Here is a 15,034-nt window from a genome sequence, read left to right as displayed (position 1 = left end):
GGGACCTTTCTTGCAGACCAATATCTCAAAATTGAGAAGGAGTTGTTTTGCCTAACACAGCCCCACAGAAGAAGACCTAACCATCTGCAACCTCATTCTTCCACAAATTGACAATGACTTTCTACAGTATTCTTTTAGGCACAAACCACTGACTCTGGTCTAAGGAGCTTCCATTGTAGAAGTCCCTGGAACCACCTGGCTGGATACATGTGATAGTAACAAGTTTGACAACAGAGTCTGACATGATTCACAAAAGTATATGTTCCTGTCTGCCACTGGTTTTTCCACAACACTGAATGTCATCATAAGGTCCAGTTATCCTCTATCTCCTACACCACATTGACCCCAGCAAGGGAATTTGCATATCAAAACTGCTTCTCACACACACACATCCTCTTAGCTGCCAAAACTCAGCATGTATTTTGTAATCAAAGCAGAGACACCCCTCTCTCTCTGTGTCATTTTCACCCTGCCAATTCACTGGGCATCAAGGGTGTAAAAAACTGCCTGGATATACCTCCCATATATAAGCAGCGAGCTTATCTGAGAAGCCCTAAAACGCTGTGGACAAACCTTGAAGGAGCCTCCAAGCCTGAACCAAAGCACTACTATCTTCACAGCATCATGAGGTAAAGGCTTTCTCTGCTTCACTGACCTTATTTCTGCACCCTTTGAAATTCTAAAACTTTCCTTAAGGGCCAGTTTTTTGACAGGCCTTCTCCTAAGGGAGTTGTCCCACTGGTGGTTCTGACCCTGAACATGATAACTGAGAAGAGCTTAATAAGGGGGCTATTTAAGATGATATGGGCAAAGTTTAGGGAAATCAACAGGAGATGGTGCTTGTTGGTTGCAGGACAGAGGGAGGAGGCATGTTGTTTTACAACAGTGGTAACATGATAATCCTGGGCCTACAGGAGCAAGAGCAGAGAACCAGACCCAAGGAGACTCTAAGCTATAGCTGTAGGGGAGGGGCTTCTCAAGAGGCCTTTGGTGAAAAAATCACTGACAACCTCAAGCAGAGCACAGTGGAAGCTTAAGAATTAATACCACAACCTTCACCTCCTCCTGCAATTGAATATCTGGCTGGTGCTCCCCAGTGTGTCAACCCCAGAAGAAAGTAAAAAATAAAAGAGTTTTGGAGTTAATAAAATCCAGAGCCAGCTTCCCAAGCACAGAGCATGGCGAAGAATGTAGGAAAGTAGAACCAGAGGGGCAAGATGAGAATATACGTACAGAGGCAAGTTTCCTAACTCCTGTTACAGAGCTCGCTTAGTAAGGGCAACTGACTTAGTAAGAGCAGCAACGTCCTTAAGGAAATAAATGAGAAAGAGTTTGGATATCTTATTTCCAAATAAGATATTTCTGTAGCACTTTCTAATAGAGGGACAATTACCCAGGCAACACTTAAAGACTGTTCACCAGGGAACAGAGGCCTGAGCCTAGAGAGGAGACTGGCATGGGGACCAGTCAGGGCAAGAGCATTGAGATCCTTTTAAGCATCCAGGTGAGAAGAAGCAGCTATTTTTCTTTTTATCTGATAATTTGGTTAAATTCAGGTGGGAAAAAGAAGCTACTTTCAGAGATGGCTGTTTTTCTGTTGTTTGTTTTTGATACCAAGTCAAATTTTGTGATTACTGTGAAACTATGAAACTGTGATTACTATGAAATTTACTTTTCACTGAATTAACTGTTCTCAAAGTGTGGTCCCCTGACCAGCAGCATTAGCATCACCTGGGAAGGTAGTAGAAATGCAAATTCTCAGGCCCTACCCTAAACCTGCTGACTCAAAAACTCTAGAGTGGGGCCCATCAATCTGTGTGTTCTAAGTCTTCCAGGTGATCATGTTGCCTGCTAAAATTGGAAAAACCACTATACTAGATGTTAGAAAATAAGAAATTTTGTAGGCGTTGTGATATGTTTGTTCCACAAAATGTATATTTCTTTTTTTCCTGGTGTATTTCGAACTAGTGACCTGCAGAAAATGTTTTCACTCAAAAGTATTCTGACCTGCTAGAGTTCTCCCATCTGATGCTGCAGTCAGTGGGAGAGGAAGAACTTACAGAAAGAGGGACTCCTCTTTTGAGATCCCTTTCTAGCAAACACATAGACCAGTCTTGAGAAGAAATTACAAGTGAAGGATTGCAAAAAAATTCACCACAAGACTACCCAAGTCTCTCTTTTTAATATAATGGGCCCCTGGTCATAAGATGCTAATTGTGGCTGGGCACAGTGGCTCACACCTGTAATCCCAGTACTTTGGGAGGCCGAGGCGGGCAGATCACGAAGTCAGGAGATCAAGACCATCTTCACTAACACGGTGAAACCTCACCTCTACTGAAAAATACAAAAAATTAGCCGGGTATGGTGGTGGGTGCCTATAGTCCCAGTTACTCGGGAGGCTAAGGCGGGAGAATGGTGTGAACCTGGGAGGCAGAGTTTGAAGTGAGCCAAGATTGCGCCACTGCACTCCAGCCTGGGCAACAGAGTGAGACTCTGTCTCAAAAAAAAAAAAAAAAAGGTGTTAGTTGTGTCTGCATCTGTGGAGTTGACAGAAAGCAAGCCTTTCATTCTCTGCTACCTTGGTAGCTAGTCTGTGTGAAAGGTTTTGCAATGGCCTGTGCCTATGTTTCTAGAAGCCACTGACCTGAGGTGGCCTCAGGGGAATCTGGACTATCCCAGACTGAATAATGCCCACATCAGAATACTCCCGATCCCACTGGTTCAGGGATAAAGGAGCAGATTGAGCTCCTCCTTCCATTCATGCTTATTCATCAAGACAGCTTAAGTGGAGTATAAGTGGACAAGATCCAAGGAAATGCCTGACAAAATATGGTGATGAGTTCCTGTCTGCCACATGCATACAGGGATTAGGTCACTACATACATGCACGAACTTATCTTTTTTTTTTTTTTTTTTCAGATAGGGCCTCCCTCTGTCACCCAGTCTGGAGTGCAGTGGCATGATCACAGCTCACTGCAACCTCCACCTACCCAGGCTCAGGTGATCCTCCCACCTCAGCCCAAGTCGCTGGGACTACCGATGTGAATCGCCAGGCCTGGCTAATTTTCGTATTTTTTTGAGAGACAAGGTTTCGCTGTGCTGCCCATGTTGGTCATGAAATTCTGGGCTTAAGCAATTCACCTCCCTTGAACTCTCAAAGTGTTGGGATTACAGGCATTAGCCACCACGCTGGGGCCTAATTTGATGACAATATGTATAATACTAATAACAGCACTTTCTGTATGCTCACCAGGTAAAAGGAGGACTTTAGGCTCTCAGCATTTCTATGTTAGAGAGTGAGGACACCTCTAGGGTGATAGTCTACTCCGTAGTCTTCCCAGGGCCCAAGTCAAGAAAATACATGTTGATGAACAATCACCTATAAGAAAGAGCTATAATTCTCTTCTGGAATTTGGCAGTGCAGCCTTATAAGGTTGTGTAAGTTGTGCACTTGAAATTCTACAATCTCAGTAAAAGACAAAATCTGGCATACTTTTTTCCCTCTATCAATGCATGACCATGATTAGATCACTCAGAGGAAGACTGATCTCTTTCTACTGCTCACAAATGTGCTGGGTGGGCCAGCAGCTGAGACGCTGAGATTGGGTACATATTTAGAAAACTTGGAATGGCTTATCTTCAAATATTCCAGCAGCTCTAGAGTAATGGAAGCGTGTGTGGATTATTTTCCTCGGGTAGTGCCTGTTCTTATCATAGCACAGGCTACAGTGGGCATGAGGGGAGGATTTGGGTCAAAAACTCTTGCTGATTCCATCTTCTTTATGGGTGGTGACTAGTTTCAGTGAGGGTTCTTAAGCAGAATATTGATTTTACTTACTCCTGACCCCACCTCACCCAGCATATGTCCCACACACATACCTCCACACAGAGATTTCACTGGGTAATCTTCCTGGGCCACAGTTGGAAGGAAGATTTCTGGAACTCCTCATCTCAGCAGTCAACTACACAGTGCTATCCTAAAGCAAGAACAGACAGTGCCAGGACTCTCATATTCCACAGACTCAAGGATGGAGAAGATGGCTTGGGATTGTGGGCAGGAATGCTCTCAAGGAAGGTCTAAGCATAGTAGAGAGTTTTTTAGGGGGAGACTCTGAGGGAAAAGTAAAGGCTGTATTGAGCTGCCAGCTATGCTCGAAGCGGCAGTCATAAGCCTGAGTATCCTCTGCCCAACTTTGTGGTGCTATTCATTATCTTGTGAATTCTTTCCTTTCTTCCTTTCTTTCCTTTCCTTTCTTTTCTTTATTATTAATTTTTTTTCTGAGACAGAGTCTGGCTCTATTGCCCAGCCTGGAGTGCAGTGGCATGATCTCGGCTCACTGTAACCTCCACTTTCCGGATTCAAGCGATTCTTGTGCCTCAGTCTCCAGAGTAGCTGGGACTACAGACATGTGCCATGACGCTGGCTAATTTTTTGTACTTTTAGTAGAGATGGGTTTTCACCATGTTGCCCAGGCTAGTTTTGAACTCCTGAGCTCAGGCAATGCACCTACCTCGGCCTCCCAAAATGCTAGGATTACAGGTGTGAGCCACCACACCTGGCCATGAACTTCTTCTTTCCCTTTATTTTCAAAAAAGAATGTTTCATAGTCTGTTTATTTGTGATTAGATTGTGGTTATATTATATTATGGTTATATTGAGTTAGGATTCATATAAAAATTATTTTTGCTATACATTGCTATATAGAGAGTAAAAGAAAATTTCATAATGGTCCTCTCTGGGATCATTCCTTGGGCCTAATGGATAGAAAACATGTCAAGTGTAGACTATAAGGTAGGTAATTAGTTGAGAACACAGAAGCAAATATACTTACACAGGATGTGAGGACCACTTTTTCAATTATTAAGGACAAATGTCTCTTTCTTCCTTCATGTTCTTGTAGGGAGACTAGGACTTCAGTTCCACTTCAGAGGAGCGTGAACTATTGGGGAAAAATACCCTTCTGGTGCCACTGACCTCATATTATTCTCTCTTCCTCATGGGTGGCTGATGGATTACTCTAATTGTTGAGATTTTGATAGCCTGTACTCCACTAGGCTTCAGGGTTACCTGACATCAGGAACACTGACTTACAAAAGTGAGACGTGCCACTTCTTCAAAGAGACACACCTTCCCTATGTAATGTTCATTCATGCCTCTCCTTTTGTCCCCATTAGTAAGGCTGCCATTGTGAGGTGATTCCACCCATTTGGAACCCCTCCATTTAGGATTGGTTGAGTAAGTTCACACAGGCCAAGGAGATAGGAAACACTACCACGTTCTCCAACCTGGCTTGAGCATTCATGAAGTCCAGCATTTGAAACCGTATTCAATTCCCATATTTTACTCAGAACCCTTCATTGGAGGAGAGAAAACCAAAATGTGTTTACGTGTTGAGAACATGAAAAAGATGAGTAAGGAACCCACCTTTCTGTGAACCTTCTCTCCACATTTCTTCTGACAGCATTAGTCACGCACTGCAAAGTCGGGAGGAAGCAGAAAGAAGATGGGTTTTGCAATGTTGAGAGTGGTGCTGAGATTATTTTGATGTTAGCAGAATTAACTTCTTTTGAGTTGACTTTTAGACTTCACGTAACCTATCTGTTGGCACTACGAGATGATTAGCATTTCCTCATGGTTTTTATGTCAACCTGTTCTCTTTCCTAGTGACATGACCGTAGAACCCAGAGAGATACCAGATAATGGAGGCAGGGATACTAGGACAGAGAATATTTGACTATTTGAAGTGCTGGCTTCATTTTCAGTGGACTGAACACTTTCCCAAAATGTAATTAATTCCTGCATATTTTTACAGTGAAGAATCTGATGGAAAGCTTATCGAAGACAGACTGATTCAGCTGAGATGTCACTTTACATGGAAGTTGTTAATTGAAGCCCCTGAAATTCCTGATTTAGAAAACAGGATCTGGGAAGAGATTCAGTTCCTGGATACCAAATACAAGGTGGGAATACACAACCTACTAGCCTATGTGAAACACCTGAAAGGCCAGAATGAGGAAGCCCTGGTGACCTTGAAAAAGGCTGAAGACTTAATCCAGAAAGAACATGCCAACCAAGCAGACATGAGAAGTCTGGTGACCTGGGGCAACTTTGCCTGGGTGTATTACCACATGGGCAGACTGGCAGAAGCACAGACTTACCTGGACAAGGTGGAGAACACTTGCAAGAAGTTTGCAAATCCTTCCTGCTATAGAATGGAGTGTCCAGAGATGGACTGTGAGGAAGGATGGGCCTTGACGAAGTGTGGAGGGAAGAATTATGGACGGGCCAAGGCCTGCTTTGAAAAGGCTCTGGAAGGGGACCCTGAAAACCCTGAATTCAATACCGGGTATGCAATCACTGTCTATCGCCTGGATAACTTTAACATAGCAGCAGAGAGTAATGAGACATTTCCTCTGCAAGTCCTAAAACGAGCTGTCAGGCTAAATCCAGATGATGTATATATTAGGGTTCTCCTTGCCCTGAAGCTTCAGGATGGAGGACAGGAAGCTGAAGGAGAAAAGTACATTGAAGAAGCTCTGACCAGTATGTCTTCACAGACCTACGTCTTTCGATATGCAGCCAAGTTTTATCGAAGAAAAGGGTCTGTGGATAAAGCTCTTGAGCTCTTAAAAATGGCCTTGGAAACAACACCCACTTCTGCCTTCCTGCATCACCAAATGGGGGTTTGCTACAAGGCACAAATGATCCAAATCAAGGAAGCTACAAACTGGCAGCCTAGAGGGCAAGATAGGGAAAGTGTGAACAGATTGGTTCAACTGGCTATATGCAAATTTGAAAAGACTATAATGTTAAAGCCCACATTTGAGATGGCCTATGTTGACCTGGCTGAAATGTATGCAGAAATAGGCCACCACAGAAAGGCTGAGGAACATTTTCAGAAAGTGTTACGCATGAAGATCTTTGAAGATCAGCTAAAGCAAGAGATTCATTACCGCTACGGCTCTTTCCAAGAACACTATGGGAAATCTGAAGATAAAGCAATCACCCACTATTTAAAAGGTTTGAAAATAGAAAAAATGTCCCATTCCAGGGAAAAACTTCTCAATGCTTTAGAGAAATTGGCTAAAAGATGTGTTCACCGGAATGTACGGGTTGTGGAAAGTGTCAGCCTCCTTGGGCTCATCCACAAATTGAAAGGAGAAGTAAGTGATGCCTTGCTGTGCTATGAGAGGGCTCTGAGGCTGGCTGCTGACCTGAACCCTGTGTTTTAACATAGACGTCACCATTATCCGTTTAATGGTCTTATAACTAAATAGAACAACTATGAAATTAAATAATGCAAACTTAAAGCTGTTGGAACTTTACCTTATTTTGAGCCTTGAGAGGAATGTGGCTGTGTGGCCTGAGTTATGTAGCATGCAACTGCAACGTCTGCTTTTTCCTGTAAATGATCAAGAAAGGCCTTGTGGCACCAGACACAAGACCCCCTGAAAGTATCATCCTTCCTGATGGAATGGTAAAGCAATCTTTCTTGGAATGTAGCAAGTAATAACCGATCAAATTGCTACAATGTATGTATCGACCTTATACGGAAAATGCTGCAACCCTGTTTACTGCCTGTGTAAGTTAAACCTTAACTTCCCCACTTTGGTATGCTAACTCCAATCATTAGGTGTCTGTGTTTCCTGAGTGCTTACCCTCAAGCTTTGTGCTCAAATAAACTCTATACTTAATCATAGTTTCTTAAGCCCATTATTTGAGATTCAGACAACAGTCTTTCCCAATTGCTGCCTTCAAAAATGTATAACCTGATGAAATACAAAATACTTTGGTACAACACATACTCTATTGCCTGGCCACCCCCCTCATTGTTTTCTCTTCAACCCATGTGTCTGCGGCAGGAGCATCTATTCTTCCACAACACATCCCTGCATTCATTGACCAAGGGTTATTAATGCTGTTTTAGGCAACTACATCTGCTGGGACAATAAGAATCATTTTCCTTAAAATTTTGCCTTTGGAATGAGCAGTTTTCATCCTCAGTCTCCCAAACAAAGGAGACCTAAACATGGAAGGTTTCTATTCCATGTGGCCAGGGTCACTGACCTGCAGCAAAACCTAAGAGCAAAACAAATGAGCAAAGACAAGAGTTAGAAAGGAGGGAATTTCAGGAGTTCTACAGCATTCTAGCTGGACTTCTATTTCCCAAGGCCCTACTGTAGCCAAGACCTGCTGGTCAGTGAGCCAGGCCTAAAACCTTAAAATAAACTCAAATTTTTGTTTACATGTGTCCAGCTGCTGGTAATCACAAGGGATCTACGTGACCCAAACACATTGCTGGACAATTATTCACACCTGAGATCACACCTAAAATCACACATCTAAGATCACACTTGAGAGCTTTGCTAAGATCACAAATTCTTGGAGTATATTTTATTGGTGATATTCAAAAGATGTGTATTTTATGTTTGGTTTCAAATAGAAAAATGCAGAACCAACTTACACAGCATTAGAAGGCCTGAAGCAGAGGAAGTGATGGGAATAGAAACCTGACCAAGAGTTTTTATAATTTTTATTTATTTATTAGAGTCAGGGTCTTGTGATGTTGCTCAGGCTACAGTGCAGTGGTTATTTACAAGCACAGTCATAGCACACTGTAGCCTTAAATTCCTGACCTCAAGCTCCCCTCCTCAGCCACCTGAGTAGCCAAAACCGTAAGTGCAACTTCCTACCAAGAATTTTAAAAAATACTAGGGAGGCATTTACTACTATAGGCCATGGGATTGGAAGATTGACTTACGTTACTTGGATCCTTGAGAGCTGGGATTGACTAATGATGGAGACTTGGGAGAGTGGGGAGACATGGCAGGGGAGTGGTGTCATTTAGATGACACGTGGAAAGCACAGGAGTAACACTTGTTTCAACTTTGTTGATACTAAACAAAGAACATACTTATTAAATTTAACCAGAGGAAACTACTATTGACTTTTTCCTGTAAACAAGGTGTGATTCAGGCTCACCTGGCCTCTGAATTCCTTACCTGTAACTGCCACAGAGCTTCTTGTAGGGGAGATTTGCCTCCACTCGTGGAATTAATCCAAATGAGAAATCTGAGGACATATCTCTACTAATTAGAAAACACAGAGGCAATGTTCTTCTAACTGGACAACTTTAAGCTTTTGTTTGGCTCAGTTCTGTAACTATTAGTAAACTGACAGCTATTTGCTCCTTAGCTACTGGTTACTCTTGGCAAAAAGAAGTAACAAGAGAGTTATAGTCCTCTTGGCTGAATTCATCACAACTGAAGTAAAATTACTCAGCTAGTTAGTAAGTTGTCAGGAAATTAGGTTGTATTGAATCAAATTCACTCATTAATTAATATTGAAACCTTCCCACCACTCCAGGTACTGGAGCCAAAACCTTTTCCCTTAGCAACTGAGTCTACTTAATAGAGTGTATGAGTCTGTGGGTATATGAGTGTGTGTGTGTGTGTGTGTGTGTGAGAGAGAGAGAGTGTGTGGGGGGGGGTGGTGTATGTGTTTGGATGAGCACCAGGTAAGTCTTAAAACTATTTTAGGCTGGGCGCGGTGGCTCACGCCTGTAATCCCAGCTCTTTGGGAGGCCAAGGCGGGCGGCTCATGAGGTCAGGAGATCAAGACCATCCTGGCTAACACAGTGAAACCCCGTCTCTGCTAAAAATACAAAAAATTAACCGGGCGTGGTGGCAGGCGCCTGTAGTCCCAGCTACTTGGGAGGCCAAGGCAGGAGAATGGCATGAACCCAGAGGCGGAGCTTGCAGTGAGCCGAGATCGTGCCACTGCACTCCAGTCTGGGCAACAGAGGGAGACTCTGTCTCAAAAAATAAATAAATAAAAATAAAAATAAACTATTTTAACAACATCAATTCACCATACCCTGTGAACGTAAGAGGGACTCAATAAACAATTATGGATTGGTTGGCTGAATATCATCTAAAGTGCTGCTTTTATCAGTGGCTTCTACATGGAATATGGGCCAGCGAAGAAGAGAGAAAAAATTGGAGGGTATATAAAACTTATATCTACCAGCTTATATTAAAATGAAAACAGTGGACAGATAAATGAAATTTTGTAATGGTTACCAATAAGAAAAAGAGGTAAAAGGAAAGGGACAGCAATAGGAGCCAGACTTCTCTGTGTTTGTTTTTGCAACCATGTCAGTTATTTTGCCTAATTATAAAACCAAATTTATATTTAGAAAAGCAATTCACATATGTATGCTAAATGTTTTATCAATTAATTGTATAAAGGCCCTTTTATGCAAAAGAAAATATAAAATAAATGGATGGGTGGATAGAGAAATGAGTGGATGAATAGATATGTAATAAAGTAATATAGGAAAATGTTAACTGTATGATCTAGTTACACAAGCGTTCATTGTAAAATACTCTCAACTTTTCTCTCTGCTTGACCATATATAATAATAAAATGTTTGGATAAAAAGGGCAAATAGCAGTATCTAAAAAGTACAGCAAATTGAGACAAAGGATCCAAAATATGCAGGGAATGGTGGATAAAATCACATAGAGGGGAAGGATTCCAAGTGATTTTAAAATGCACTATAATTTGACTCTACATGTTTAATAGGATATAGCTTATAAAAAAAAAACACGCAAAAAAAATTCCTTTTTTTTTTTTTTTTGAGACAGCGTCTCGCACTGTCACCCAGGTTAGAGTGCAGTGGTGTGATCTCAGCTCACTGCAATCTCTGCCTCCTGGGTTCAAGTGATTCTCCTGCCTCTGCCTCCTGAGTAGTTGGGATTACAGGTGGGTGCCACCACCCCAGCTAATTTTTCTATTTTTGATAGAGACGGGTTTCGCCATGTTGGCCAGCCTGGTCTCGAACCCCTGACCTCAGGTGATCCACCCATCTTGGCGTCCCACAGTGCTGGGATTACAGGTGTGAGTCACCGCACCTGGCCAAAAAAAAATTCTTAAACTCTACTTAGCACCATTCTAGAGGTGTTTTGTTAATTTTGTTTCTTTTCTGAAACTTCTTGTGTCTTTGGTTGTTTCAAAATATGCCTGAAATTGGCCGGGCGCGGTGGCTCACGCCTGTAATCCCAGCACTTTGGGAGGCCAAGGCAGGCGGATCACAAGGTCAGGAGATCGAGACCATCCTGGCTAAGACGGTGAAACCCCGTCTCTGCTGAAAATACAAAAAATTAGCCGGGCGCGTTGGCAGGTGCCTGTAGTCCCCGCTACTCGGGAGGCTGAGACAGGAGAATGTCGTGAACCCGGGAGGCGGAGCTTGCAGTGAGCCAAGATCGCGCCACTGCACTCCAGCCTGGGTGATGAGCAAGACTCCATCTCAAAAAAAAAAAAAATACCTGAAATGTAAAAAAAAAAAAGAGCTGATAAAAATTCTAGTAGTACTTGAATAGGTTGCAGTAAACCCAACTGTGGGTCAAGGTGGGCTGAGTGCTATCGTGGCCTGAGAGGTCTCTTGAAGTTTCATGAGAAGATATGTAAGTCATCAAATTATTTACAACGAAGAATTCCTGGAGTCCGAGTCCTCTCTCCACGGATGCGATTGGAAGCAGTTTAGGAAAGATCTCAGAAGCCAACAAAACAGTTTTCATACAGTAGTCAGAACACTGAGAACTACATTCCTCAGAAAATAGGCTATAGCTAAAAATATCTTTCTGATTGAATACATTCAAAAGAGTATATAACATGTAATTAGCAGAGATATTCCAATTGTTAAATGTTAAATTATAAATTAAAAAAAGAAATATCTAGAAACTTGACTTTTATGATTATCTGAAAAAATCTAAGGAAAATCAAAGATGCAGGAAAATGGAAATGGATTGATGACTTCAGTTAAGCCTTTGGTTTTTATGATCCTAGCATGAAAGCATCTTGTATGTCTTTCATGTCACTACAGTGCCTTCATTTAACTATGATTACCAAAAAACAAGTACAGTAGCAACTTCTGCAGTACAAACTGATGGAAAGGACTACTGAGGAGACAGAGAAGCCCAAGGAAGTAGTACCACCTAGGGGCTGAATTGGTTTCTAACAAGAAATCAGCTTTTCATTAGGTAACCAGGTCACCAGATACTATTCTACCTGGTCATTAGCAAGCTGACAAGAGATTTTAGACTATAAGAGATGACCTTGGAAAAGACAGGGTCAACTTCTATGGAGCCCATTCCTTAATAAGCTGTGATTGGATATTTCAGACCCTTCAACAGACATGGCTTAGCATCAGTCCATATTATAATTTAAAAAATATATACTCAGAATAACATTCTTTTTCCATATCATCCTGTGAATGAAGAGGAGACTGAGGAGCTGATCACCCATTGTGTAGGTGAGGAAACAAGGCATGGAGTAGTAAAATACTGAATCTGGGCCTCGCAGAACAGGAAGTGGGTTCAGGGATTGAGTCCCATCTCTCTCAGTCAGAGAATTTCAGACATACAATAGACATTAGGGATAATCGAGGCCCTGGTTCCCAGTGCAGGTCTGCATCAAAATCACCTGAAGATTTCTTTCTCTTTTTTTTTGAGACGGAGTTTTGCTCTTGTTGCCCAGGCTAGGAGTGCAGTGAAATGGCACGATCTCGGCTCACCACAACCTCCGCCTCCCAGGTTCAAGCGATTCTCCTGCCTCAGCCTCCCAAGTAGCTGGGATTACAGGCTTGTGCCACCACGCCCGGCTAATTATGTATTTTTAGTAGAGACGGGTTTCTCCATGTTAGTCAGGCTGGTCTCCAACTCCCGACCTCAAGTGATCCGCCTGTCTTGGCCCCCCAAAGTGCTGGGATTACAGGTGTGAGCCACTCTGCCCAGGCTGAAGATTTCTTTTTAATACTGAGCTGGGGGCCTGTACCTAAGGATATGTTCAGATTGGTCTGGGATGGGGCATAGTTAGCATTATTTTTGAAATGTATCTGACTGATTCTAATGTGCAGTGAGGGTTGAGATCTGTCAACCTATTCCAAATGACTTATCAGCTGAGGAAACTGAGATTCATAGAGGTGAAGCAGTTTATCATAACTGGTCAGTCCCTTGCAGGGCCCAGCTTAGACTCCTGGCAATGAACACACAACCTAGTGCTGAAATTTCATTTTCTAAAAGTTTTGTTCTCTCTGGTTCCCATTTTCTTTTTTATCTGTAAACACACACACACACACACGATTAGCTTTTCTTTCTTTATTATTGTTCTATCCTGTTTCCCTCTTGGGTCTGTTTGTCCCAAAGAGACACTAAGCAAGATTCTGAATACCTAAGCAGCCTGGGCCAGAGTCCCATAGAACCAAGACTGCTGCCAAATTCACAGCAATGGCAAGATAAATTTTTTGCTCATATCTCTGCATGCTATCTAGTGCATTGGCAAATTGAAAACCCATTTTTTTTCCCGTAAGAATTCCAAAGACGTCTTGCTCCCCAAGAGATGTTTTCTAATTCATCTATTTCAACATTTGCTTGTGGCCTGATCATGTATCTGAGTGCATGACAAAACCTGTCCTATTAGTTCAGAAATTCTTATTTGTGTAGAACTTTCTAACTAGTTGTTGAACTCTCTGTGGAAGCTTACAGAACTGGTGAGAGCTGACGTGGGAGATGAGTCTGGCAGGGAGTTGAGCAGAAATTGTTTAGATCTGGCAATGTGCCCAGTTAAGTGTTTCCAAAAGGAAAACACTCTTGTACCTGCTCCTCTTCTGCTTCTTATTTTAAAAGACAAAGTAGGTAGCTTAATTTTAAGGAAGCATTTTATTTATTTATTGTTGTTGTTGTTGTTGTGATTATTTGAGACAGGGGCTCACTCTGTTGCCCAGGCTGGAGTGCAGGGTGTGACCATGGCTCACTGCAGCCTCTACCTCCTGGGCTCAGCCCCTACCACCTCAGCTTCCTGACTAGCTGGGACCACAGACACACACCACCACACCCAGCTTTTTTGTTTGTTTGTTTTTTGTAGAGTTTGGGGTCTGACTATGTTGTCCAGGCGGGTCTACAATTCCTGGGCTCAAGTGATCCTCCCACCTTGTCTTCCAAAATGCTGGGACTTACAGGCCTGAGCCAATGCACCTGGATAAGAATCTTTTTTTTTTTTTCTTTTGAGATGGAGTCTTGCTCTGTCACCAGACTGGGGTGCGGTGGTGTGATCTCGGCTCATTGCAACCTCCACCTCCTGGGTTCAAGCCATTCTCCTTCCTCAGCCTCCCAAGTAGGTGGGACTATAGGCATGCACCACAATGCCGGCCTAATTTTTTGTATTTTAGTAGAGACAGGGTTTCACCATGTTGGCCAGGATGGTCTCCATCTCCTGACCTCGTCATCTGCTCACCTTGGCCTCCCAAAGTGCTGGGATTACAGGCATGAGCCACCGTGCCCAGCCAAGAATCATTATTTTTAACTTGATGACTGAAAATAAGGATAATAATAATCACCACTTACTTGCATGCTTCTATGTTCCAAGTAGTTGCTAACTATTTAAACTCAAATTCCATGAACTGTAGTTGAGGTTGTACTGGAATTTGATTCAGAAGACAGTGTCCATGCTGCAGGAATAGAGGGCTCTCTATTCCAAACCATAGCTCCTTGCTGTTACCTCCTGCCTAAGTCATCAGGGGTTACAAGGCTCTCTAGGTATTGTCCTCTTTCCTTCATTCCTAAACCAGATTGGTTACTTATTTCCATCAAGCTGAAACCAAAAGTAGCAACCAAAAGCCTTATTACTCAATTAAGAGTAGATTTTTATATTTGATAGTAGATTTCTTCTAAATATAGAAACTGAAAATAGAGCTACCTCCTTCAATTCTCATTTTTCTGTGTAGTCATCCAGAATCCAGCCACCAACTGCCACAATAGGCAACAACGGACTGATGTTCTTTAGGGAGGATGCGAATCTGGATCCAAATGCTGGCCAGTGATTGGGTTTCTGCAGCACTAGAAACATCTATGGTTGCAGGTCTGCAGTTTATCTGTTTTATCAAAATAGAAACAAAGTTTCATTTTCCCCCAAGCAGGAATTCAGCTAGCTTTACTTTCACTTTCTCCTTTCAGTTTCCCAGGTTTCCAACTT

General features: G+C 42.5%; 1 protein-coding gene across 1 annotated transcript; it reads left to right on the top strand.

Moving 5' to 3' along the window:
* Window positions 1-561: 561 nt before the first annotated feature.
* On the top strand, window positions 562-7,700 carry IFIT1B (interferon-induced protein with tetratricopeptide repeats 1B). The gene is made up of 2 exons (XM_011947866.1): window positions 562-629; window positions 5,814-7,700. Exons 1-2 carry the CDS (start codon window positions 625-627, stop codon window positions 7,231-7,233), a joined length of 1,425 nt encoding a protein of 474 aa, XP_011803256.1. The 5' UTR covers window positions 562-624; the 3' UTR covers window positions 7,234-7,700.
* The last annotated feature ends 7,334 nt before the right edge of the window (window positions 7,701-15,034 follow it).

This window comes from Colobus angolensis, unplaced genomic scaffold (genome assembly GCF_000951035.1).
Source record: "Colobus angolensis palliatus isolate OR3802 unplaced genomic scaffold, Cang.pa_1.0 Scaffold270, whole genome shotgun sequence".
NCBI lineage: Eukaryota > Metazoa > Chordata > Mammalia > Primates > Cercopithecidae > Colobus > Colobus angolensis.
Note: the sequence above shows the minus strand (reverse complement) of the source record. Positions and strands in the feature narration are given on the sequence as shown.